Source organism: Pleuronectes platessa, chromosome 1 (genome assembly GCF_947347685.1).
Source record: "Pleuronectes platessa chromosome 1, fPlePla1.1, whole genome shotgun sequence".
Lineage (NCBI taxonomy): Eukaryota > Metazoa > Chordata > Actinopteri > Pleuronectiformes > Pleuronectidae > Pleuronectes > Pleuronectes platessa.
In genome coordinates, this window is record NC_070626.1 from 22,755,854 (window position 1) to 22,783,767 (window position 27,914).

The 27,914-nt window shown below is 42.7% G+C and overlaps 1 protein-coding gene across 1 annotated transcript; it reads right to left on the bottom strand.

Annotated features, from left to right (window-relative positions):
- Positions 1-143: 143 nt before the first annotated feature.
- On the bottom strand, positions 144-27,326 carry LOC128443303 (LIM domain only protein 7). Its single transcript, XM_053426007.1, has 31 exons — positions 27,284-27,326; positions 27,046-27,140; positions 23,981-24,051; positions 23,514-23,583; positions 22,162-22,268; positions 20,895-20,925; positions 17,470-17,583; positions 17,258-17,384; positions 16,646-16,793; positions 13,457-13,516; positions 12,617-12,785; positions 11,961-12,121; positions 11,621-11,804; positions 10,693-11,277; positions 9,801-9,942; positions 9,627-9,757; positions 8,449-8,563; positions 7,608-7,769; positions 7,300-7,466; positions 7,115-7,178; positions 6,958-7,017; positions 5,120-5,145; positions 4,890-4,997; positions 4,692-4,781; positions 3,682-3,869; positions 3,485-3,529; positions 3,304-3,356; positions 3,050-3,221; positions 2,764-2,949; positions 1,378-1,475; positions 144-724 (listed from the first exon to the last, which is right to left on the bottom strand). Exons 2-31 carry the CDS (start codon positions 27,112-27,114, stop codon positions 702-704), a joined length of 3,726 nt encoding a protein of 1,241 aa, XP_053281982.1. The 5' UTR covers positions 27,115-27,140; positions 27,284-27,326; the 3' UTR covers positions 144-701.
- Between the last annotated feature and the right edge of the window lie 588 nt (positions 27,327-27,914).

Genomic DNA, 27,914 nt, shown 5'->3' on the forward strand with positions numbered 1-27,914 from the left:
GCAAGTAAACAACATTTTGAAAATGTTCAGTCTGCGGGAGTGTTGTGTTCTTATTTCCATCAATGAAATGTCTGTTTCTCTATGAGACCAATGATGCCATCATGTGGCACGTTAATGAATAACAAAATCAAAGCATTTGCTGATAATGTTCAGTGCACTTTATTTACAAAATTATTTCAGTTAAGACGCCCATTTTCATGTGAGAAATACATCTGTTATATGTAAACCACTGACTTATTCACCCCAAAGTGCACATGGTGAGATTTCAACAGAACAGTGTTTAGAATGTGCCACCGTACATGATTTACATCAACAAGAAATATCTGTATTTAACACACTAACGGGCTCAGATCCAAGACAACAAAACGATTTAATGAACAGCATCACTAACACTACAATAAAAGCATTAACCAAACACTAATTACAATTATAATAAATCTCTTTACTGCTTTATTTCATATATTAATCTACATTTGCTGGGAAATAAATTAGCATGAAAAGAGACAGGAAGTAGCACATTTGATTAAAAAGCAACGATTCAGAATCTTTGCTTGAGGATCCACAGAACTTCAACATCTTAAATTCACAAACAGTTACTGTAAGAGACAAAGGTCACGGCTCGGCTGTGTGGACTGTTTCCACTGCACTTCCGCAGTTTATATTCGGCTGCTCACTCTGTGACCCGGAGCACTGCATGTCGGTCACATGTAGGAGGAGCCAGTGTCTAAAAGGTTAATTCACATCAGAGTTTTACTTGACTGGAAGTTTTGGTGACAGAGATTAAATCCAGTTCAGTAACAATAGGTTTTAGTGTCTCGACGAGGAATAGGCCATACAATCTTCAAAGCTGTGATTCTGCAGCATTCAACAAGTAAAATGAAAGACTTTAAGACCTTTTATGAAATGTAAGACCCATTTTACATACGTCAGATGAAGGAATATCAAGAATCCCAGAATTACTTAACAATTCCCTGTAATTAAAGATAAGGTGAAGTAGCCTGATAACCTTGAATATCTCTCAAGCTGCAGGTTGATAGGTATAGTCTCTCACGGCCACAGTGAACAGTGATAAATTCTGAGCAGAATGTTTTATTACAAGACGTTATTATCTGCATCATTAAAAACTATGCATGCGGCCAAAATTTCTATTAATGTATAATTAAGACACTCATACATATTTAAGATCTAGTACATTATACCATAAAGTATTTAAGAATTTTTCAGTTCCGATTGATACTTGAATTTTAGAATAGACTCTGCAGAAACCCTGTTTCACATGAGCAAAAAATATGACAATCTGGAGCGGTTACGACCATAAGGAACAGAAACTGAGGGGCGGGTGACATGTTGAGGTCAATCATGGAGATCGATACTCACACTGGACTTGGTCATAGCTCACAGTGGGGTTTCCATTTGCAGGTTCGAACCTGGACTCCAGGTTCAGTTCCTCCGAAACATCGGCGGCAGCCCACACACTGAGGAAGAGGAGGGAAGTGAGAAAATAATCTATTTAAGAGAAATCCAGCAGACCTGGGAACATCATTTGAACACAGCATTCAACTTTATTTTGGTATATTATCAGGGTACACACGCACACACACACACACACTCTTAATCTTCAAACCCAAGGATATCTCAAGGACCCAACAGGCCTTCTGCCTATAGAAGACCCAACAGGGCAGAGTGTGAGATGAATCTCTTTTAAAGCAATAGGGATTTCTTTAATGAGAACTAGCAGCTTTACAAATACTCAGATAAAAATATTTGAATAAACAATGCGTGGTTACAGTGATGGCAGATTATGTGGCCTCCTGCCTTTTCCAACACAGCAAAACAATATATTGAGACATAATTATGTGGAAGAGCAGAGACTGAGGAGGAGAAACTTGTTGTATTATCGTTTATTTGAAAAGTTCCAAAACATTAATTTCCGTCTCTCTCAAACATTGGAGGATTTCAGGGACCTGTGGGAATCCTGTGTAGTGTATACATATTCTGAGTGCTGTGTGTGTTACTCATATGGAGCAGAGAGTTGTAGAGGTGAGTCAGCTTTCACATCTACATGCTAATAACCTGGTGGGGCTCTCTGACAGCCACATTTTAACAAAGACTGTCTAAAAGCAAAGCAAAGCAGTGGGCTGTTTTTTTCCTCTAGACCAATCAGAAGAATAGAGATGTAGAGAGAAATACCAGACACAACAGAAATATGGAGAGAGAGTGAAGACGGCATGATGGAAATATAGATCTCACCCCTGTCCGTTTGCTTGTTTGCAAGCAAGACTACCACTAAATGTGGAATGATACAGAATGGGTCAGAGGGAAGAACACATTCAATTTGTAGCTCAAGGGAGTCAGTCCTCCAGTCTTCCTCATTCCACGTGCCCAAAGTGCCCTTGGGCAAGATACTGAGCGCCAAATTACACCTGACAGCTCTGCTATTCTCAGAGAAAAAGTGCTCCCGTAGATGCACTATATGACTGTGTGTGTGTGTGTATCACTAGAAAGGGCTTTACAAGTACAGGCCATTTATTTATTAACTGAGCAACCAAAGTTAGGAAAAAAACAAACAATGTAGTTATGCACGATGATTGGACCTATTGTGACTGCACCTTAACCCAGTCATGACCTCTCACCTGGAACCAGGTGAAGCAGAGACTAAGGGCTTCTATCACCATGGCTGCTGCACATGTAAACAGTGTGTGAGGCCAAGATGTAGAACATAGCGAAAACAACACAAGAGAGGCAGGCTCGACAGTCCATTACCTGCCGTGATGAACTGGGTCCATGGATACATATTTCCTGGATAGAATGGCTCCGGTGCTGTAGCGGGAGGAGCAGTTCCTGCTCGGGGCGCAGGAGCCTGCAGCTGAGTGTGGACGAGGGAAACCGAATGTGGCGGATGAAACTGGGGGGTGACGCAAAGCGTCCAGGTCGTCCAGAGACTCGTACCTGCAGGGAAGAGGTCACGATTCAGAAAAACATCAGGGAATCAGCCAGGTTAGGTGCAATTTGAAATCGAGTTTCCACGAGATACAAAAACAGGAGCCACCTCTTCAGAGGATCCACGCCGTAGACTGGTTCCTTGGGAAAGCTGCTTCTGCGCGGACGTATCCAGCTGTTGTCTCTCAGAAGCTGAGTCCTTTTCTTCATCTCCTCCAAAATCTGCTGCCTGTCCTGCTCACTCTTACACAGGGACTGTCCCTTTCTTTTCCTCTGATCACCTGGACCCATCAAAGTCAAAGGGGTTAGGTCCGTCCATCACCAAAACAGGGGGAGACATAATGACAGAGGGGGCGGACTAACCTCGCGTCTGTTTGTGGGAGCCAGCTAAGGCCGGGGAGGACAAAGACTTCGCCCTAAGAGAGAGACACAGACATCATTCTGCAGAGTTTGACTTGGGGGGGTTTTCAGGGTCTACACTGATCTGGTTTCATGCTTATTCTGGCTTCAAGGCAAAGACACACTGAGCTTATCTTGTTCTGACCTGTGTGCAGTAGACAGCTGAGCAAAGCCACAGGATTCCACAGCCCTGAGGTGCAGCGTGAACAACATTAGAAGCAGTCAGAAATAAAATGTTGCCACATGAAATTGCACAAAAGATGAACTGTTACATTCAGCGAGGAATGAAGAGATCTGACACATGTTGGCGATATGAAAACACGCAGAGAAAAGTGAATTCACCAGTCTTGTTCAGCGATGGCTTCCCTCTGCTGTCCGCGTGCATCACTCTGAGGTTTACGTCCCGACTCGTTCAGCTCGTCTCCGTCAGGCCTCTGCTCTTCTCCTGCAGCTCTGGTTGACAGGGCATTCACATGGAGCTGCGTTCTGGCAGGGCCCGCACCGCCATTGGTCATCTGGAAGGTGGTTTGCTTCAAATACATGGAAAAAAATATAGTTTATAATATAAAAATGCCTGAAGGATCATTTTGACCAGGGCCCCGCCATCAGTATTCCTAAAACGGTATTAAGAGAAAAACTGGATAGAATTTCAATGATATTCAATATTGATTGAAACCTCAGAGACCCCATAGCTCTGCCAAGGATGAGAAGTCCCCTTAGAAAACATTTAAATTCACAAGATCTAGAACTTTTTGGATCTGCAACGGATTTCACGCATTCATAAGTTTCAGTCCCCTTAAATAATGGCTAAAATCCATGAACTATTATGAGAAAAATAATCCCTGGATCAGTCCCTGATCTGGAGCTGCACAAAAATGTAATGTCTTCTCCCTTGTGTTATTCCCCACCCCTCCACAAAATGTAATGAAAATTGGTTGGAAAGTTTTTTCATAACAGATAATTAAAAATTGTTGAAAACCGCCCTATTTCATTATGTAAAAAAAGTGGAAAATATTTCCAGATCCATCCCCTGATCCAGATTCTATTGATTCTTTTCTGAGCCATATCACATCCTTCCACCAGGTTTCGTAGTATTTGTCCAGTAGTTTTTATCACAATCCTGCTAAACAACAGACAAACAAATGTAGACTACAACATAACCTCTTGAGTTTGGTAATTAAAGTCCTACCATCCAGGGGCCACAGATCAGTCTTTAAACTTGAGGTTATCATTGAAAAGCACTTTCTGTGATGACTTTATAGAGCAACATTTAATTATTACTCATTATAAACACTGTTAACTTAAAAATGGTCTGCAGCTAAGAAAAGACTCAGAGGACTGCACAACATTACCACCGACTTCCTGCACAAGTCCCCAGTCGCATCCTGTTGTGCCCTGCGCCACTCTGCCTCCAGTCTCTCCTGGTCCCGCTGGTATTGCTCCTTGGAAAAAAAATTATAAAAAAGAGGATACATGATGATTATGATGATTAATAAAAAGCAATAAACTCCTTTCTGTGATTCTGTGCTGGGAGAATATAAGTCTCAAACCTGTAGGAGGCGCTCCTGCTCTTCCTGCCACTTCTCCTGTCGCCGTCGATCCTCCTCTCGGTCCCACGACCAGCTGGATGAGGAGGGGCTGAGGGACGGCACCTGGAGCTGGAGACACGCAGACAGACTGTGGGCTGCAGCATCATCACAGAGCAGTGCACAGACTCTTTGAACAAACACACAGAGCGTATGTCTGAGCGGAGCTTTGATGAAGCGGTGCGGTAACTTACATCAGATATCGCAGATTCGGAACCTCCTGGGTGAGAGAACAACATGTGAGCAAAGAGAACCCGGTGTGATGGAGGTCACACAGTCACCACACGGAGGCCGGGGACACATTAGCTGGGTCACACATGGGAGGTTCTCTCTTATGTCTGCATCACACTTTAGTTTGATACCCGACAAATGCTCTGCTGAATCTTTATGAGCTGCACGAAAACTTTGATAGTCACACAGTCATGACAGCATCAGGAGCGGTGAGGGGGTTCAGGGTCTTGCTCAGGGACATTTCAATGCACTCTGAAGGAGCCGGGAATTGAACCAGGAACCAGAGTCTGGCAGACTCATCCTCTTTTAAATCCCCTAAAATGTGTGCTTTCTCCTGGCTCGGATTTAGTTTAATCATTTTGTAAAGGTTTTATTTTTATCCTGTTTTCACTCAGCACTAACTTTTTATTTCTGTATCCGAGCTCCAATGCTGTGTCATCTTCAAATAGCTTTTAATATTTTCTTACCGTTGGCTTTTTTAAGCAAACTGTTCTCAATTGTTTGTCTAGTCAATATATACCAAAATACCATCATGTACACAATCAATGTATTGTGTACCTGTCCTGACCTTGGTGTGCAGGTATCAGTTTAACATATGAAGCGAACTATCAAACAGGTAATGAGTGGTTAAGATTAAACCTGTGAATGAGTCTGCTAATGTCTCCCCAGCCTAAAGATGCTGCACACAACTTCTGAAAACAAACAGTTAAGCAAACAGTTAAGCATGCTAAAGCAATTAAAAAGAGTAATCACACTCCATGACCACACAAATCTGCTTTGTTCATTTGCAGATCAACTCCACAACACATTTTAGCCTATAGTATCTATGAGTACAGTAAAAAAAAAATAACACCACATACAATGAAAACATTTACCACATAAGTAAACCCATGGGCTGAATCCTGCAGAGCCTGAAGAGAGACGCCATTGTAGCAGGACACACATTAACAGATTCATTAACAGCCACGAAGAGCAGCGTCACAAACCAGTCATTGTGCAAACGAATGAGGACGTAACCAATTAAAAAGTAAAACCCAGTCAGACAGAACACGGGAACATACAGTAAGAGAGGGACCTGCTAACAACACACAGGACATTAGAGACCTGATTGGTGCTGCCAGATTTTTGATGCAGATATAAAGTTGGCATTAATTCATGGTGATGCTACTTTTATAGTTGTGCATGTGAATGCTTTGAATAAAAGTACTGTTTTCGCAGGCTGCAACAAGTTCATGTTGAGTAGAACCGATATGAAGTCGTATCAGAATCCTAGAATCTCTTACACCTACCCATATCTGAGGATAAAATAGAAATGCCATGTTTTATCTCAAACTACAGGCAGACACAGAAGGTATCTGCCAAGATCAATTCTAACCAACGTGCTTAAAGACCTGATCTGATCAGTTACACGTTGGTCTCCATTGTAGATTTATTACAGCGTGCTAATATTTGTATCACTGAGAAATAACTAGAGCAGATGCTGACAAACACAAAGTATGACAGGAAGTAGCGTTGCATGAACTTTTACAAAATAAGACGCAGCTAAATTAATTCAAGACTTAGGATGCAAGACTTTACGACCTAAATTCAGATTATAAATCATTAGACTTCTAAGACCCAGCTGTTTTCATGTTGGTCCTAAAGTTAAAAAGTCCTTAATCCTCATCTAATCCTGGTGCATCATCCAATTTCTTTTATTCCTTCTCAAAATCGTAGCATACTGAGCATATGCATTTGATGCCAAACAATTACCCAAGCCAAGCTCCAGCCACCAAAGCTACATTTCAAACTGGATTTTTACCTCTCTGTCTGAAAAACTCTGCCCTCCTTTTCTGATTGTTCCTGATCATTATATTAACGTCTAACATGGGGAAAGGAAGAGAATTACAAACTGTATCCGAGGATTTATTCCTACAGATGATGTGAGTCATGTTTTGATTCGTAGTCTTTGTTGTTACCTTTGCTTTTGGCCGTGCTGTGGCCTTCAGCAGATCCTCCATCCAAGACTTCACCTTGTTCAACCTGCGCAGGTGAAAGAAAAACCAAGATCGACCTCATGACCCCCACTAATTAAACTGCACCACCAGAAGCTTTGTGCATCCATTGTTGAAAAGAGTCGATAACTGGCTGAAGCATTGCTCACGCTGCCTTTGTGCCCGTTGAGTTTCAAAGCTGCGGTTTCTGTAGAGGCAGTTCGGTTGGCATGGTGATCGGGACAACCTATCAGACCGGGCGCTGCGGCCGTCAGATTGAGGGTCATCCTGCTCCTGCCCGGCTGGTCGGGATGATCCCCCTCACTGGAGCTCCAATCTAATGACAAAGACCAGCCATTACATCCGAGGCCACGTGATCCACCAACGTTTGGGATGCAAGCGTTTAAACCATCAAAACATTTAACCACCAGGAGCTAAAAGACCAAATGGATCCTTTTTTTTTGGCTCATTATCTCACCCTTGTTGCCATAGCGTCTAATGTCCATGCTCAAATTGCCGGTCTGCAGGGCGGACGCCATTCTATCCTTCCACTGGTTGTAGTTCATGTGTGCCACCGCCACTCCATCAAAAGCCACAATCTCATCATCCACACGCAGCTGGCAGAGCTCCGCTGGACTGCCTGAGGAGGGAGGGATGGACGGAGGTGGAGGAGGGGAGGGGGGGCAGGCATCAGGACAATGAAGGAAGATGAGAGCGTGGACAGCGCGGCCCAGAGGTGCCAGCGTCAGAATTTATTTGCTCAGCACAAAGTGAGAAACAAGCAGTAACGGGAGGACAAGGTTGCTGCTCGCGAGTCAAAAAGTGGGCCTGTCTAGAAAAACTGCAAAGTAGCGAGTTCAGTGACACCTCTCTCACATCTAATTAAACATTTATGGTGGAGTTTTAAATCACACACACACATCCGGAATGAGTGCATCAGTGAAAACCACCCAATGATCATTTCTCCTCTCATGTACATCATTATCATAATTGCTGTGGATGATTTGCACATTTCTCCTTGTTTGCATAATTCTGCACTCTTATTTAGCTGCACTATCATTTTGGCTCTCAAGATATTGATGCAGCAAATTCATTTTTATATCTCCACTCTGTAACCTGAGCAGCCAGTGTGGTGTGTGACTGTTCCAAAGTGCCGGCTGTGTGCGAAAGCAAAGCGAGACGTGGAAAATAATATGTGAGCACGTCGTAGCAGACGATGTTCGACGGACTAATCACGACACTATTTCAGTCCATGTGCAATTAATAATTCATGTTACAAAATTACAGTGATGCAGAGTTAAATATAGCAAACGTCTTACCGGGCTGGATGAACTTTACTCTCGCTCCTGTCGAGTCCCAGTGAGTCTCTAAACCGAAGTCTGGTACCCGTTTGGGTTTAAGGGTAAGGCTCACTCTCATGTTACTGTGATCCACCTGAAACACACACACACGTTAAGGTGACACCCTGTGATCCAATGTCCTGTACTTCCTGGTGGAAATCAGAGACTTGAGGGCCTGCTGAATAAATACAGGGATACTCTTATAAGTGACCACTTTATAGTTTTCTGGTTTTGTTTCAGCTTTAGTGAATGCTGGTAAAGCAGTGCATGGAAAAGGTATCTTAGCCCTTGAAGTCAGTTGGTGCACATATGAGACTCAGGTTGAGGTTGGCGGACTTATGTCATTGTCCAGAGTGAGGGTCGTGGTACTTTAAGTTTACAACAAGATTAACAGTGACAACATGTATTTTACTGACATTTAAATTGTCAGACTAGAAAAGCAGTTTGAAACCGAGGAGTCAGATCTAGAAAGTGTTAGACTAGAAGCTGAACCAGCATGAACAATAACAGACTGAAAACTGTCACCTACTTGGATTACAATTATTTTTACAGTGCAAAAGGTTTTTCCTGCAGTTTGACAAAATACTAACATCTTCCTCTTAAAAAAAAATACTAAGCTATATTAATATAAGCAATAGTTAACTGGAATGGCACTTAGAGTTCCTCTACCAGGGCCCAAAATATTTCTTGTGAAACCATATTTAAACTCTTTGAATCCAGGATCTATGAATTATTCTGAGAAATCAACTCAAATGTAGAAAAGCGTTGCAATATTAAATAAAGTGAAAAACCAATTCCTGGATCTGCAAAATTGAAGAATTGAATGGATTCTTCCTCGGGTTCCCCTCTACATGCCTCTGTGATAATTATATTTTATGCTGTGAAAACTGTGCCATGTATTTCGATTAACTTGTTAAGTAAGAATAAATGATCAGCTGGAGTAGTTCAGTGTCTAATAATTGTTCCAAGTAAAATCTCTTTAACACTGATAAACTAGAGTTTAATACATGCAACAGATGTGACAGTCCCTCATTAGAACAGTTTAAACAATTAGATCCTAGTTAAAGACATCACAGATGTTCCCAGATGTTCACAGTTCCAGTGCATTAATACAAACACACGGCAGTAAAGCTGTGTGATGTAAAACAACAGTTCACCTTGGTAGTTGTCGGCAGAGTGGAGCTGTTGTAGTGCTCGGCCTGAAGGGTTGAATAAGGTAGTGGCTGGGTCTGGGTGCAGGGCTGATGGTGAAACCCGTTGGTCTTGAGGGAGGACTGAGTGGAGAGAATGGACCCCCCCGCCCCCCCCCTCCACCACCTGATCTGAACCACTCGGCTTCATCTGGCTGGTTTTCTTCAGTCTGAGTGAAGTCCTCAGGTGACTGGCTGCAGTCTGTCTTTTAAGAGAAGATTTCGTGGGTGGATAAAGACATTTTTCTGTCTCGCTGTTCAACTGCAAACCGCTGCCGTCCACCTGCAGATGAAAAAAAGACAAAAAAACAGGATGATTTCTTCAGAGGGAAGGTGCAGACGCATGGGATCGCTCCATTAACTCTCCAGGCAGACGTGAGAAATAAAAGTGTGTTATCTTGCAGTGAGTTGACACTGTTCAGACTGTTGAGGCTGAATTCCTATTATTAATGAGGGCAAAAGAAAAGGTAACACAAGCTCCCCCACACACAGGAAACACTCTTATTATATTAAGTTGCTAGAGTCCATGTGGCGGACTTACGAGTCCCTGCGCACTAAACGTACACGGAGTCAGAAGTACAGCCGGAGAATTATAACTGTCTAGACTGTAAAACATTATGTGCAGCTGGCGGCTGGAGAATATTTTCAACTTCGACTAAAGAGACCACCGACTGTGTTTAAAGACGGTCTTTGAGAAAAAGTGTACTTTGACTTTTTAGCTTGGTCCACGTCCCATCCACTAACATAGAGGAGGGCAGATTTATGACCTTGGTAACAGGTGGCAATCAAAAAGCTTTGGCTTCTCTTTTGGGGAGCAGTCATGTCGTCCATCTAGACAAACACACACTAGTGACACACCTATGTGTATCTACTGTTTATCTGCACCCTGTCCATCACCATAAGAAACAGCTGGAGAGTCACTTTCAATGTCTTCAGCGACAATGTAGGTCTATTTCGTTTGATATTGTACAGGGTATACTATTTGTCCACTAGGTGGCGTCTTACTGTGTGCAGACCATTTGGTTAAACTCACAGTGCACAGTCTCGGAAGCGAAGACATCCTCGACTGCTTGGTCCCAAAGGGTCTCGCTGTGATCGAAGAGGAGAGACGGGACGAGCCCTCGGACCGCCGGTAGCCACGGGGCAGGCTGGCCGAGCCGGACCACGACACAGTTCTGGACAAGTACTTGTAGGTAGCAGCGGTTTTCTCAGCTGGTTCCCTAGTCTTCTTAAGGATCCCCTCCTGGGACGTGTCCTCCAGAGACGTCTGATTCACTGGAGCAGCACCAAAGGTGGGAACGGCTGGATCGATGCAGGGTGGAAGCTCCTTGTGATTCAACATAGATGCTGTGCAGGTGGATTTTGTGGCCTCCTTGGGCTGCAAGGTGGTGACCAGAGTGGAGATTTTATTTATAGGAACGTTCTGGGGCTGAGCCGGTTCAGATGTGGGCTGGAGAGGAGCTGGTCTGCCCTGAGCTTTGACCTGAGTCTGAGAGCTGAACGGGAAGTCTACCGAGGGTGTGGTGGCTCCTGCTCCCTCTGAGGCCAGGGAGGGAAAGTGGGTCTCCTCTCCCAGGATGGTCCCATCGGAGGCAGGCATGGCGCCAACCAGTGATCCCTGAGGAGAAATAAAGCACAGGCACAGGGTTTTCCATGCAGCAGCATAAAATGAAGATAGATTACACCCTGCCTTGCACTTTTCAAATGCTTTATTAGATGTTATAAGGCTTTACATCTCTGTTTGACAGGACAGAGAAAAGTGGGGAGGGGGGGAAATAGAGCAGGGCCGGATCAAGACTCCCTACATGTTCAACCAACAGCTCATCGGTTGAGCGGGCACCATATCCAGCTATATTTATCAGATTAGTTTTTATTCTTTGTACTTTTACCAGCATTACACAAAACAAATACATTTCAATAAAGCCATAGTGGAGAAACAGAGCACACAGCCGTAAACTCACCTGCGTACTGGCTGAGTTGTAGGTGATGAGCGTCACCCTGGGCCTGTAAGGTGCCTCAGTGGCGTAGCCGCGGGACAGCAGAGCTCGAGTGTGTGGCCGGAGATCAGAGCTTGATGATTTGGACGGAGGAGCGGTGGAGTGGAGCCGGGGGGCGGGGTTACACCTGTGTGGTGGCGGCTGGTCTCTGAGGAGTCAGCGTGTAAGGGAAGAGGAGCCGATGTAATGAAAGGAAGCAGAAAGCATGAGGGGGAGGAGGTGGGTCATATTACAGGAGTTCACCGCGGCTTTCCATGCACAGGGTTTGAGAGTGTCAGCATTTTTTTCTACTGCAGGATTGTACCTCTTTAGCATCGCGCCGCGTTGGGTGTCGTTCTTAGAGTTGCTCACGGCCCTATTGGTCATGGACAGAGAGCAGGCGTTGATCACATGCTCTCGGTCCAGCGACTTCCTGCGGTGGTCTGTGTTGGAGCTCCGGCGACGATTCTTCCACTTTGTCAAGTCCTGGAACAAACGTATGAGCCAATGAAACTGGTGCTTTTGGGGATAAAACTACATTTTAACAGCATTTTCAATATGTTTAAAGCTCAGACACATTGTTGTGACACAGAAAGTTCAATCTCGACCTTGGGCACTGATCTGATCAGGTGTAACCAACTCCCAACACAAGGTCCTGTAGCTGATCTCAAGCTTCAGATGGTGTCACATTATCCAGATGATACACTCCACCCCCATTTCTTTGAATTTGCAGATATACAAGTCTCCACTTCTCCAAAAAGCTTCACTTTAATTTAAGCTTTAAGGCAAAAAACATTTAATTTAAATTAGTATTGAGAAATCTCTTCATTATCGAAGATTAAAAAGGAGAAAATTGATTTGAATATTTACCATATTTCCCATGATTTACATCATTTTACATAACAGGGTTTGTCTGGAAACAGAATCCTGTGTGCCCCTGACTCAGTCTTGCTTTGTTTTTTACAGACCCACATGACTTACATCCTGCCACTGAGCGTCGCTCTCCTTGCCGGGAACGCTGCCCGTCTCTGCGTCTTCTTGCTGCCACTCCTCTGCCGTGTCAGCGTCCTGGCCCCCATCGTGACCGGTGTTCTGCTTGGGGAGTTTACGCACAGGGTAGAACATCGGGATGTCGCTGAGAGATTTACTCCTGTTTCACACACAGACAAAGAAACGGGACATTAAAATGAATAATGGATACGCAGAGCGGAGATGCCATCTAAAAACAACGGCACATTATTTTAGTGTCACTTTAGAACATAGTGTTGCCGAGCAAGCATGACGAACATACCAACTAGCTTCTACATGCAGACACACACAAATCACATGACGGGAAAACAGTATCAACAGCAGCAACACGACACATTCTGCATCCAAACAACAGAATCCATAATCAAGTGCGAGGCGGGGGGGGGGGGGGGGGGGGGGGGCGCCATGCAAGTCAAATACCGCAGCAGTATAAATGGCAGCAGATGTTGCTGTCTGGGTAACACAACAGATTTGACTCAGAGTGGCACCGCTGCAGGCAACAGAGGATGTCAGACGTGCCATTCAGATAACTTACAGCAGCTTTTAGCGGCTAGGAAATCAAAAGTGACAGAATTTGATCCGAGCAACCAGGACTGTGATTACAATCAGTCCTGTGGTTTGTCATAAATTCCTCCGACAAGTCACCAAATGCTCCGTCTTCGGGAACAAGCAGGAGCCAGTTTGCAGAGTAATGTAACTTTGCAGCCAAGCGGAATACAAACCAGAGCAGACACGGAGGAAGCAGCGACAACACCAGCGCTCGGTTTTTACACCCACAACTTTAGGACTCACCAGATCCAGCCAGGGTTGACCTGAACGGGAGTCTCAGGCCTGACCTGGTTGTGATATGCTCTACAGAACCAAAGAAACACATGAAGAGGGATGACCGCCATTATGCTAAAGATTTGGTTGGATAAAAGCAGCTTTGGGGATGGCGTGGGGACAACAGCATGTAACAATGCATTGTGGTTTAAAAAAAAGGGATACGACAAATGGGTTCACACACAAATGATCTTGATGGAAAGATTGAGTTTAATGCACAAACTCACAGGCTGCACAGTATTTAAATCTGTTTATTATTCCACATCTAATCGTAGCACACGTAGAAACAGGACAGCACACAATGTGTATAAATAACTTTTTTGTTATGCTATGAGTGAACGAGTCATCAGATTAACCATTATGATCCAATGAGTCACTCAGCACGTTGCCGTCAAAACGCCCTCAACATCATCTGTGCTATAAAAAAAAAAAAGTACCACAGCGAACGCCTGATAATAACAACAGCACATTCAATTAGTCTGATAACCTCATTAAATATTTGAAAAAGCTTTTTATGTCTTTAGAAAAAAGGATGAAGTTCCCCTCTGCACCTTTCACATTTGGAAATTTCGAATGCATCTGTTTGACAATGTGGTACATGAGGAGTAGAACAGTGTTAGAGCTTGTATCAGCAGAGTATGCAGTGTGTAGTGTTGGTATTTGTATTTGGGAGATCATGTTTAGTAACTCCACCAGGGAAGTTCGATTTCCCTCTGTGCTTGTTTGAAGATTATTCAAAACGACTCTTGTATGTCTTCCCCTGTATTTGGGGGAGGGGCGGGGCATGACCCCAGGAGGAACGCATTAAATGTAGGTCCAGATGCGGATCAAGGGGGGGGGGGGAGAGATGCAGGACTTGTTTTACGTTTTAACATTGCCAGGGTGGTTTTTCAACATTTTTTATTGATGTCTCAGATAATAATGAAAGAAAAATAATCAGGCACGTTTAGGGGCTGATCCATGTGTGTAATGTGATGCAATTTTGATACAGATTGAAATAAAAAATTGGATCTAGCAAATTTAAAGTAGTTTCCTAAGGGGACTGCTGGGCCTTGGTGGAGGTTAGTGCTCTCAGACTTCCTGTTAGGTGTGGACCCTCGGGACAGAGAGTTTTTCTGGTTTCTCTACAATTTGATAAGGCCTCGACTTTACTTTATAAAGTGCTTCGAGATAATGCATGTTATGATGTGGTGCTGTACAAATCCATTTGAATTGAAAGTTCTCAGTGATGGGTTTGAGGCCCTCCAGTTGCGGTAGAGGTGTTTTGCCCAGTAGCAGACGTCACAAGGTCAAAGTCTTCCTCAGAAGAACCCCGAGGTTTGTGGCTAGAATCACAGAAAAGGAAGAGAACGTGTTAAATAAGAACAAGATAAATAAACAAGTGTTTTCAAAAAGGAGAAACAATGTTGAGGTTTTAGTTTATCATCTAGCGTCAGTAGCACTTGCTAATGCCTGCACCAAGCAAACTAAGATTTAGTTTGCTTGAAATAATGAATTATACGCTTCAATTTGACGCTAAACATGAAACCACACGTCATGTCAAACTGCAGTTATCTTAGCAAGTTATATTTGATGTTTAAGTATTAATTTAGCTTCAGTTGTTAAGTCAGACTCAAGCCTGCAAACTCAGCCATGTCATATTTCTGTTCAAGCAACGCACCCACAGCTTTGAACATTAAGCAAAAGGCAACAGTTCAAAAGAGCCCTTCCTGCTCTTCCTTGTATTAGTTTTTACTTAGCTGTGCCCTCACACTGCCGCGCATCACAGAGCATTACAAGCAGCCCACCGACCTTAAGCCTTGCATTTTACGATACCAGGGTCTTGTCTGGGAGCCGAGGTAGATGGTGCGCACGCGAGTCTCCTCTTCGGGCGTCCAGTATCGAGGCAGGAAGCGGTCGGTATCGGGGTGAACAGACATCTGACGAAGAGCCTGCTGCACCCGCCGGAAATACAAGTCATCTAGGACGGGGTCGGCTTCGGTCGAGTCGTCTTCCGAGTCCTCATCACAGAGGGCCCGCTGGAAGAGCTCCTCATCAAAGAGAGACTCGGGAGGAGTCGGAGCGAGTTGGGGTTCGGGAGAGACGGGGGGGGCATCGTCGACGCTGCAGCAAAGAGCGGTGTGTTCACAGCTGATGATCACACAGGCATCGCTTCGGGTGAAGTACTAACACCAAGAATCTTAGAAATCATCTCCCACATCACAAAGCTGCTTCAAATTTTAAAAAGGCACAAGTGTGACTGATGATTAATGTATGATTTATGCTAATTCACAGTCTTCTGAGGATAAGCTCACAGGGTTACACAAGGTTCGTTAATTTTTTAAGCAGCGGTGCAGGAGGTAGCATCTCCTGGTTCACCATTAGTACTCTGCATCATCGTCTACTTCTGCAAAGAGCTGCTGTCGTCTGTTGGGCACTGATCTGAGCCGGGAGGGACGATGGGCTGTTCAGACAGTTGAACTCCTGCTCCCATGTGGGTGTGGCAGCCTCAGGCCAACATGCCGCCCCCCCCCCCCCCATCATCTGCTACAAGTCTGGAGCTCATTCTAACACAGCCTCTAGTCACCATAGTAACAACGGCTAACTAGATAAAGTCAACAAGAAACTTACTCAGAGGCCGTTTGGTCTTTAATCACCTGGACAGAGCTACTCAATGTTTTGAGTTTCTAAATATTCAAATGGAAAAACATGTTTTTGTTATTTGTATTTTAAAATGTCATTATAACTTCATAACCCAAGTTTTAACCAGAAAATAAGAGACAATATACTAAAATTATGTTCATTATAACTTGCATTGGCTGCTGTTTTTAAGTTGTTAAAGTTGACCGATCATCAGACTCAACTGTAAATCATTACGTCTTCAGAACAGAAACCGTTTTGACAAATGTGAAATGTGCTCCATAAGTTTTATAGTTTGTCAACATACAACTACTGTATCGCGTTTGTGTCCAATTTCTCATTACACAATTAAAGACAGTTACTTTTTTTAATTCAAAAGAATTATATCTAAAAGATATGCATGTTTAGACTTACAAAAAAAACTATGAAAAAACTAATTTATAGTGGAACAGAATGTGAAAAATGCACATCAGCTATGAGTTAGCTAGGCACAGCATGTGAACTTGCTGTGTAAAGCAGCCACCACCTCAGCTACAGTACCTGGTGAGTGGACCGTCGCTTCCAATCTCCTCTCGTCTCTGCTTTCTCCGTAGAAGTGGTTGCGGGATATGACCCCTAGTCTGATGGACTGGGTGCTGTGAGGTCTCCATTCTGAAGACCTGCTCAGCTTCTGCATCACTTCCCCAACCTGGTGATCATACATACAAACAATTGGTTTTGAGGAAAAGGGCGAGAAACAAAAGCTTAACACCGACAGATAAAGTTCAAATGAAAGGAAAAAGTCTGAAAACCAGAGAAACACAGGAGCCTCCAGTCGATGACTGAGTCTGCACACAGCTGAAGCCTTTAGGGAGATTTGTGCCAAGTATTTGACCCTCTCCCATCCCAGACACTTTTACCACCACAGTGTGGAACTTGACACAATCTATCACTGACGCGCAGCGACACCAAGCATGGCAGTGACAAAATCAGAGTTTTATGTGTACTTTTCTATTCTAAGCTTTTTTTGCAGTTTCACAGTAGCAGGTAGGTCTTCTCACGAAAAAAAAAAAAAAAAACTAAGAAACTACATTTGTGCCCAAATTCAAGATTCATACTTGAAATGGTGCAACGTTCACAAACTGTTAAAAAGGAGATCAAAGTTAATTGTACCTTCACTGTTTTGGCGGAGGGGCCGGGAGTCCGGTGAGTCAACACAGTCCACAGAGTTCTCCCTCTTATAGCTCCGTCTCATACGCTGAGGTTCCTCCCTCTCCGGGTACCAGCACTCGTCTAGGGACTGGATTTATAAAAGGGCCGGCTCAGTATGAACAGAATAAAAACAAAAAGGATTGCAAACCAAAGAGGCTAGAGGAGCAGCTTACCTTAGACAAGGCCAAACCTAAGAGTCCTTCAAAGGCCTTGAAGTTGAGCTGAGGTCCACTGTAGAACGCGTCCAGGTGAGCTTTGCGGCCCAACCAGTAGATGGTGATCAGAACCTGAGGAGGATCCAAGGCATAAGCATGAAGTACACAAGTGCTTGTGATCAGAACCTGAGGAAGATCAAAGGCATAAACATGAAGTACAACCGCACTCCTGTTAAAAGAACACATTGAACTGGTTTCTCATCTTTTCAATTCCAAACCACTGACAGCGATTTCTGCTATTACTTCTCTCCAGAACATCATAAAACTAAACTTTCAACTTATTCCGTCAGAGATAAAAGGACAAAAAAGGCAAAGCACCGATGCTACAATGACTTACCTCTCTGCCTGAAAACCCCACAGAACACAGTTCAATCAAACTGCCAGCCCACCCCCACCACTCCGACAAAAATGGCCGTCAGCTTGACAGACGGAGCAAGACCCTTTTCCGCCCTCATTTTAAAAGTGACATCCAAGTGCTGTTGTTTGTGACACTATCATTTTGCAGCCTCTCCCCTGTCACAGCAGGTCGGAGAGAGCTGCCAGTTTGTGCCTGGTGTATCTCATCCAATGGGGAAGGACAGTACACTGTGAAAGTCCTGAGGGGAAAAGCTGAGCTGTGCTGCAGTCAGGAAACGTTTAGAAGAAAGACAATAAGGAAACCCAGTGGTGCTATCGGTATGCTACCACAGAAATTGCCAACATGATAAAGTTAGAAGGTAATGTTCATCTTGAATTAGTTTGTTTGACTAAAATGGCCTTTTTAGGTGGTGTGAGATTTAAAGGCCAAACAATCCTAAACACATTTTTCTAGTTTTTATTAAAAACACAAAAGGGTGATGGAGTCTGATAATCCGCACTAAATTTGATTAACTCATTGATCAACAGCAAAAATGTCAGATTTTCTTTTTCATACCAAGATTCAGATAATATTTCATGAGAAATTGGCAAAAACAATGAAAATTGCCCCCTTGAATAAATCTGCACCAAACTAACTGGGCTGGTCGATGCCCGTCCACCGAGTGTGGTGAAAATCTGTTCAGTACTTTTGTTGACGAACACACAAACAAAACGAGGAATTAACAGCTAGGATTGTTTTTCTGGTATTTAGTATTTTCTTGCTCGACAAACTAGAATTTTTACATAACAAGAAAAGTCAGTGGATCATTAAAGTGACTCAAATTCGTCCTGAGGTTGTGAAGTAAGATGTCACTGTTGAGAAATTTCATTAAAACCACTAAAATCCAAATCATTCAGTCAAGACTTTTGCAGCATAGTTAGTTTTCTGAAACTACATTCCGACTTAATTACCCCAGATCCGATTAAATAAATATATTGACGATGAAAAGAAATGTCTTTAACACCCTGTCGGAGCCTACAGGCAGATGCTGGGGTGGTGGAGGGGTTGAATCAACACACAGCGATACTGACGCAGGGGAGCAGAGGCATTGAGAAGTTTAAAATTAGCCCATATAGCATCCAACTTGAGAGGGTGTAAACTCTAAAAGTCAGAACATTACGATGACATTTCTAAGAGCAGTGTAGGTCTCGCCTGTATTTTGTCAATCCATCCAATATCAGTCTGGAAGAAGAGCAGTGGACGGACTGATCAAAAATGTGTCTGTGGATAAACCAAAGGACATTTGTAGCCATTTCCCTTCTGTCCCTGAACATATGACTCACTGTCCCCACATCATCAGCCATGAGAAACACTGTTTAAACACATGGTCTTTAAACGACCCATTCAAACCCCCCATCCACGGTCCAGAACACTAGTGGCATCAGCCAGCAGACACCTGTCAACCATTAGAAAAGACAGGGAGTAAAGGCTGTGAAATATGGGCCTCTTACTGGTATTTAGAGTTTCATTTTTGTAGCAACTAAAGCGTTTTGGACACCATTTATTTCTCATTTGCCTCGAGGCGAGGGATGTATTTTTGACGTACTGCCCCTCTTCTCCCTGGCAGAGCGGCCGCCTCTGCTGCTCTGGGAGAGGCACAGCACAGAGTCAGACTCCCCCCCCCGTCTGTCTCAACACAGTCATCGTAGAGCAGACGGAAAATAAAGATCCATGTCGGGCCTGGAGAAGATTGTAACGGCTAAATATTTGATAGCATAATGCAAGTTAAATGACAGATGAGAATTGAGTGCTGATAAATGCATGTGTATAGATTACCAATCATTCTTGATCAGTCTCTGTAGCAGCTGCTTTACCGCACGACTGAAAGCTAAATACAGATATTATTTCAGTTCTAGACATTGTAGAGAAGCAATACAATTAAATGTGGGAGTTTAAAAAAAAAAAAATGAACTATGCACAAAGACATTTTATAACGTGCAGCTTTAAACAAATAATACAAATTGGAAATTATGATGATTCAAGTCAATTTGAGCCACCGACACTAAAATTAGTTCAACTCTTACCTCATTTGCAAAACCTGAGTAAACAAGCCTTCATGGCTTTTTCTAGCTGTTAACATGTACTGTATGAATAACTCGGCTTCTGTGGGTCTGTGTGTGTGTGTGTGAGAGATTGGAAACCTGAATGGAAACTGTGGCTTTCAATGGCTGCAAATTGACCCTAATTGGTTGATTCAAAGAAAAATGCTACAACCATTCCAAAGAAAGAGTGCTGCAACAAACAGCCTCATTACAGAGTCCACGTCGTCGGCCATTGTGTGATTCAAATGAGTCTCTGCAGATAACCAAACCACCTGATGAGCTGCGGAACATGCAAAATACCAGCGGTGCACACAAGCGTGCACGTGTACAGCCGTCACATGTTTGCACAGTAATTACTGTTGGGGGCAACACGTTTACAGATACAGTTTAAGTCAAAGTGATAAAACATAAGTCTTCCCTTTGGCAGAGACCAAGTGGTGGGCAATGCCAGCTTATTGTGATGAGCCATGAAACAAGCCCCTTGACCATCGTTCACTTGTGATTCTGGAAGAGTCTTGATGCTGATGGGATGTTGGCATCAGGAGCTGGAACCAACGTGATACAAGTGCTGCTAATTGGGTTGATAAATGAGATGTTGGCGTCGGACTGTCTCTCATGTTGTAAAGTGATTAGAGTGTTAATGTAAAACTCATCGGCCATAAGAGGGAAATCAGAAAAGACAATCGCCTCATGAAACACGTTCAAATTCACAAGTTCCTCGTTTTTATTTTTGAGCCGCAACAAATTGCTCACACTCATAAACACGGCTGATTGTTTTGCATCAAGATTCATGAATTATTCTAACAGAGATTAACGAATGTGTGGAAAAAGGCCCAATCTCATAATGTTGAAATAAATCCTGTACCGCCCCAAAATATGAATAAGTAATCCTGCTAAATCACAGAAAACTTTGCGGAGGTAATTAATTGAGAAATCAAACTTACATTTTTCAGTCTTCTGCTGCTTTCATCGCGTCTGAAATAAAAAATAAAAGAGATGAATCATGCTGCACTTTTACAGTATGACTGCACGTACAGTGACATGCAATAGCTTTGCCTGTGAAAATAAAGATAAAGAGACGTTCAAGCGACATTTGAAAACTTCTCATTTGCAACTCTCAACCTATCAGGACTAACAGACAGCAGGCGATCGACTCGAACAGCAGCCGCTTGTTAGGCAGAGCTCAGATCTTTATAAATGCAAAGAAGCGATGATGCTAAAGCACAAACCTATAAAAACAGGTGCTGCAGTAAAGTGTGTGTGTGTGTGTGTGTGTGTGTGTTCCCCATCGTACATTACGCAATAATGCTTCAACTGCTTTCATAAGCAGTGTGAGACGACTGTAGCTGCGTGACATAGGGCATTATCCTGGTGGAAGTAGCCATTAGAAGACGGTGAATTGTGGCCATAAAAGGCTGCACGTGCTCAGCAAACAACACTCAGACAGGCTGTGGCATTCAAATGATGATTGCCTGGTATTAAGGGCCTGCGAGTGTTCACAGCCTGGACTCTTGACAACAGGCAGGTAATAATGGATCAACGGCGCTGATGCCAAATTCCTATCCAGCTCTGGTGATGTGTCCATTGCTGCCTCAGATTGATGTTCATTGCTGAGGAGAGGAACCGGATGTGGTCTTCTGCCGCGGCTCAGCCCCTTCACCTCAAGGTTCGACAGGTTGTAAAGAGTGGTTATCTGAGTTACCCCATCCTTTCAGCTCAATTCAGTCTACAATGACCTCACTCATCAACACAGTGACCCACAGATCTTCAGCTCACTGGATGTCATTACAGTACATACATGTCATTTGGCTGATGCTTTTTTCCAAAGCGACTTAAAATTAGTACACTCAATATTTATGAGGGGCCATTTAGGGGTTCATTATCTTGCCAAGGACACTTCGGCATGCAGATGGGGAAGAGTGGGGTTTGAACCGGCAACCTTCTTGTTGGAGAACGACCACTCTACCCCCTAGGCCACACCGCCCCCATAGAAGTCGTAATCAATAGTCATTGAAAATATTGCTGTCATCTGATTCGCTTGACCTGCATTTGCATAATTGCACTGCTGCTACACGATTGGCTGATTGGATAATTGCATGAAAAATGTCCGACACATTAAAATCATTGTGGAAGCACATTGGGTAAATATGTGCTTCTCTGTGGTTTGATCACACGTGTGCACACACACACGTCTGGAGTGACAGTGTTCACCTGAGAGTGACGCGAGTGGACAGGTCTTGCAGGTCTCCTGGATGAAACAGCTGGGACTCGTTCAGTCCCAGTTTCCCGCAGGCTTTCAGGAACACGTTCACATTGTCCTGGAGGTTCAATATAGAGGACACAGTTAAAGAAATAAGAGCATGTGAAAAGAATAAAGAGGTGGGCGATAATGTTAATTTAACTGGCATCATGTATGTAAAATGCCACAAACCAACCTTTTGTTAAAACCACCAACAATAAGCACTTAAAAAAAAGTGTATCCATTAATCTGAACTAATGAGTAGTAGTATTTTTGTACATGAAAGTTCCCTCTCATATTTAACTTAATTTGAAATGAATTCAATATTATATAATTTTGTTATCAAATATTTTTGCAGACATTTGACCTTTAAACAGCATTTATATAATTTGGATACAAATCCTCTCAACGTGACCATTACCTGAACTGGAAAATGTCAATGCATCAGATTTCATCAGCTTTGGACTATAAACATAAACGGTGGAAGCTAACTGAACTTGGCTGTTGTCTGGAAACTTAAAGCTAATTTTGCTTGGTGCTGCACATACTTTAATGCTTAGAGAGACACTTTGTTTGAAGGAGGAAAAACCAGTCGGCCTTCTGTAGTTAGCAGCAAGCTAAGCATGAACCACCAGAGACCTCCCTTCCACTGCATCGGAGCTTAAACAGCAACACCACCCAGGGAGCAGCAGCCAACATCTTAGCTTGTTTATACATTAATCAATTTAAACAACCACGGTACACGTCGGCAGTCATGTTCCAAGGACCTTTAAATTGCAGTCAACAGGTTAAACATGCACAACCACCAGTAGGGTGCTTTAGGCCATCAAAGGTACTGGCAATTCTCTGCTGCACCTCACACAAGATAAACCAACATCTGAGGATCCACTGCCGGGCTCCGTCCAATCACCAGCCCCTGATGGATGGTTGGAATTGATATTTTTCTGCTCTTGCTTTGGGCAGTTTTAGCAATTATACTTGTATGAAGCCATCAAAATACAGCCCGAAGGGGAAATAAATAAATCTGCATGTGTATTCATGCCTGATAAAAAAACATGTTTGTGGTCCTCGATTCTGGATCATTTGAATTGTGGCAACGCCGTCTCTCAGTGCCATGGACAGGAAACCACCCAATGTGTCAGACTTCCTGGCTAGCAGGTTTCTTCTTTTCTTTTGTGCTCATAACCAATAATCACATATTTTAAATGCATTATTTAAATATGCCAGGTATATTATAACTGTCTACAGGAGTTAATTATTAACGTAGATATTTCACACTGTTCAACAAAACAAAAACAGACTTAAAAAACACTTTAACACTCACCAGGCCAGCGATGGGAGTGGACAGCCTGTTTACTCTTTTTATGATGCCGGGTTTCAACTGGTTGATCAAACTAGAAGTCAAAACAATAAAGTAAACAGTTTAAGAACATTTTAACTTTGTGCAGCTAGTGTTTGAAAATCTATATAAAAATATTACCAGTCTAATTCCTCAAGGGAAGCTTAATAGATTGGAGTTTAATAATCTTGAACTTCTAGTAAAGAGATTTCATTACGAAAATAAATAATAGTTAATTGGCTCGTGTATCATATCGATGCATCGTAGAGTGAAGAGATTTCTAATTTGTCCATTTCATGTCATTTATTATTGGAATATGGCTTCATAGGTTTGTTTAGGTAAACGTATGCTAAACTTTAAATTATCTTAACTGTACTGCAGCTATAGGTTTACATGGTAATTTAGCCGGACTCTGTCACAAACAACATCCAAATTCAAGCATCATTACTCACTCGCAGAGCAGGACTCCATTCTCCAAGGCAGCTCGGAAGTCACTGCAACCAAACAACTTTCCAGTCACCACCTAAAAAAAAATTAAGCATATTGATTGACCACTGCATTTCATTTTTATCCCGACATAAATATGCATTCAGTTTTGTCTTATTTCTTTAAGGAGTAACTACTTCCAGTTTCCAAGACTGTCTATGTATTAACACAGCCTCCAATGGTTGAAACAAATCAGAAAAATATCTTTTGTAATTTTAACAGCAAAAACACAAAACCTAATGAATTTGGTATTGTGAAGTTTTAGCCAAAACTTCTACAAACTACTGGACAAAGTCAGATGCTCCCAATGTGACAGCTAAACATAAGGATATTACATAATTTATTTAGACAAGCATTTCCACAAACACACAACTTTTCTTTTCAAAACAAAGAGTCCAACCAAACCCTGATGATTCCTCACGTCTGCAGTAAACACGAGGCAAGAGGGCCTTTTGTAATGAGGACATAAAAATGGGGCTATTAAAAGGTTCAACCGAAGGCCCCAGAAGACTATTCTTCTCACTAATTAGTCCCCCCAGGAATCTACGATCACAATTCACTTCTGGTGGAACTGGGCAGCGGGCACCGAGCGTTAGGCCTCTCGGTGGAATCAGACAAACAAAGCAGTGCCAGATGAACAAAAAGAGAGAAACTTGTGGTCAAGACGCTGTGTGTTCCACAAACTCAAACTTTAATTGGTCATTTCAATAAGCAACTTCCCAGAAGAAACCACGGATCCAACAGACCTCGATGATACGTTTGTTACATGCAAACTTTTCGGTTTCTCAAATCCAAGAGGATCAAAACTGTGCCATTAAAATATAAATGCATCATTACTGAATCTGTGTGATTCACTTCTAACACATCGCTCATACGAACATGTTAAATCTAGAGCCGCCACAATAAGATGATTAATTGATTAATCAACTCAGGAATTGTTTTCACATATGCCAAATATTTGCGGTTCCAGCAAAGCAAACGTGAAGATGTGAATCTTTTCAGCGTCGGACATGAAAAGAGAATGAATCTTCTTTGGAGTTTGGATTCTAAGTCATCAGTTTGGGCTTTCAGCATTTTTAACTCTGCCTAGGAGGTCCTTTCCACTCCTGTCACTTTGTTTGAGGCAAAAATCAAAAAAAAAAAAAAAGAAGAAACTACTACACAACTTTCCAGTGGAAGAACCAATTAAAGTTTGGATCAGATCCTGATCAGGTGCCACTTTCTCTAACATCTTTTCCACATTTTCACTGTTATCCACGTGAGCAGTTCATTTCTTTATAGACAAAATGAGGAGAAGAGAACCAGCACATTAATAGCTAATAAGAATGATTGTTAGTTGTAGCCATATGGACAGTAAAAGTACAATTGGTTAAGATGGAGAACACTGATCAAAAACAGCAAAACACCCGATTGTAATGCTCTGGGTTTCACCAGAAGCTAATGACCCGTTTACATAATGTAGAAGAGGCCGATCCAGTCCCTTCTCAGTTCAGTCCAGTGGGCACTGAACAAACATGCATGTGTAATTGCTGCATGTACTGTGCTGATGATAAACTGCAAAAAATTTTGGACACATGGAAGCTTATTATACTCCAATCTATTGGAACACTGGAATAATAGAGCAAACATATTGACACCATTTAGCATTTCCTTAAAAAGCAGCATGGCCTGCTTTTCTCCTCACTAAACACACAAAAGAACACACACACACACTCCCACAACCACACAATTCATCAGTGCAGGAAAGTCATCGGGTAAAATTGGTATGGGCTTACTGCCAACGGAGCTCTGGACAGAATGCTCACAATGATCCACTCATACGATGGACATTAATGGCCCCCATTAAGCAGTGGTCAACACTCACTGTGCCCATAGTTTACAAGTTGTATTCATTTGTTATGATTGTAGGATTATGACTCCTGCAGCGTTAGGACAGGAGCAGCCGCCTGATACCGAGAAAACGCAATCGAAACAAAACCACATCCTCTACAAAGCGTGTGCGACAAAACCTTCCTATCACAAAGCAACAGTTTGTGTGCAAAGAGCTGGAGACAGGTCACAGCGTCCACATCTCAGCAGACAGACGGTTAAGAAAACACACAGATAATGACTGACTTTCTCTAATCATCTGCTATATGTCCCTCAAATGTTCTGAGTCACAGTCAAATCAGGTTTATCTGGTGACCACAGAGGATTCAGTGTGCCAGGAGCTTCTCTTACCCGATTCTTGTCAAGGTGCGATTTGCATTTTAGACTAAAGAGACAGTCAAGGTTTATGTGTGTTGAGTTTGAGTCATTAAAAACATCAACAGGTTGACAGTTTAATTGCTAATGATACAGACCACAAACAAGTTTTTGTTCTTGATTCTTGTTCTCTGAAAGGGTTTGGCTAATATTAAAACTCCTACCAGCTCCACAAAGAGTTAAACATCCTGTAATCCTCAAATCTATCCGTATCATTTATCCTTGGGGTCAATTTCACTGTAGCAATTTAAAACACCAGCAACTTATTACAGTCAATATTTTGCATAAGTTTCGTGTGTCTTTTTTGACTACCCATCCATCCCCGTATATGTCCAGAACACCTATGTGAGCATAGAAATACAAAAATTGCCATAAAATCTTAACAATTGACCTAAACCTTGAAAAAGCTTAAATCCTCCTTTGAGCAGTGCTTTACGGTTGATAGACATCATCCATGTTTTAAATGTTTAACTTTGTTTTTTATCACGTTTAACAAACATATACATTTAGATTTTTTTTAACGTTTTTATCCAATCTTAATTTACCTTTATTTCTTCCCGCTTTTGTTGTTATTGTTTTAATTGTTTTCATGACATCTGAGTCATAATTAGTTTTTTCTATTGTTGGCTTTGAACTGCACTGACCTGTATGAAAGTTACAGTTTGATTAATTGGTTCATAAGAGGGTTAAACACCTAATTCCACGAGTTGTTTGCACAGGATTAATTAAAGAGAAACACAAACAAACATCTCAAATTTTGTTGAACAACCAGAAGAAAACAAAGAACCTGGATCCAGCGCTGGGCCTCGTTGAACGCGTGTGCACAGCTGACACTGGTCTGCTGACGCCACTCCATCTCTGTCCTCTGCACAGGTTCAGATCCTGGGGAGAGTTTGTGTTGTTAACCACGAGGCACCGCTGCACAACACAGACACACAAACGAACCGAAAGGAAAACTCCTCAAACAAGTTGAGTCCATGTCAACAAACCCGAGAGAAAGTGTGTGGGTCCGCGTGTCCACTCACCTGCAGCTCCACTGAGGACACGTCTCCGCTGATTGACTTTAACTCTCATCACTTGCCAGCTCTGTCTGTGCGCCCATTGGCTGAAAACAAGTGGGCTGGACAGTTTCCGCCCACTTCTGAACAAACTTTTTCTCTTGCTGAGGGAGAGGCGCATCGACCCTTTGCTGCCTCTGCTGGCCTAGAAGAGCAGGAGTCAGAACACCGTGCACAGGCCTGCAGTCGTGGGGGTTTAAAGGGATAGTTCACCCACAAATGAAAATCCCTTATCCACTCAGCATTATGCTTGTGGAGGGGTGGGTGAAGTGTTTGTTTCCATGAAACACTGTTGGAGTTTCAGGAGTAAACATTGTTGCAGCCAAAACCAACACAACTTAAGTAAACGTTGACCAGGTTTTCAAATGTACAAAAACAACAGAAGAAAAAAACATCCATAATGCTCCTGTGGTGTCATCCAATTGTCATTTGAACTTTACAGATTTTTTTTAAATATGTCTAATATATTTAATTTGTCTCAAAATATATGCTCACCGTGAAACGTTTTTTAACAAACTGTCTACACATGACCACGTCTAACAAAAGAAGCCACATGAACCTCGCACATGAACAGGCTTTTTTCCAAAATGGAATTAAT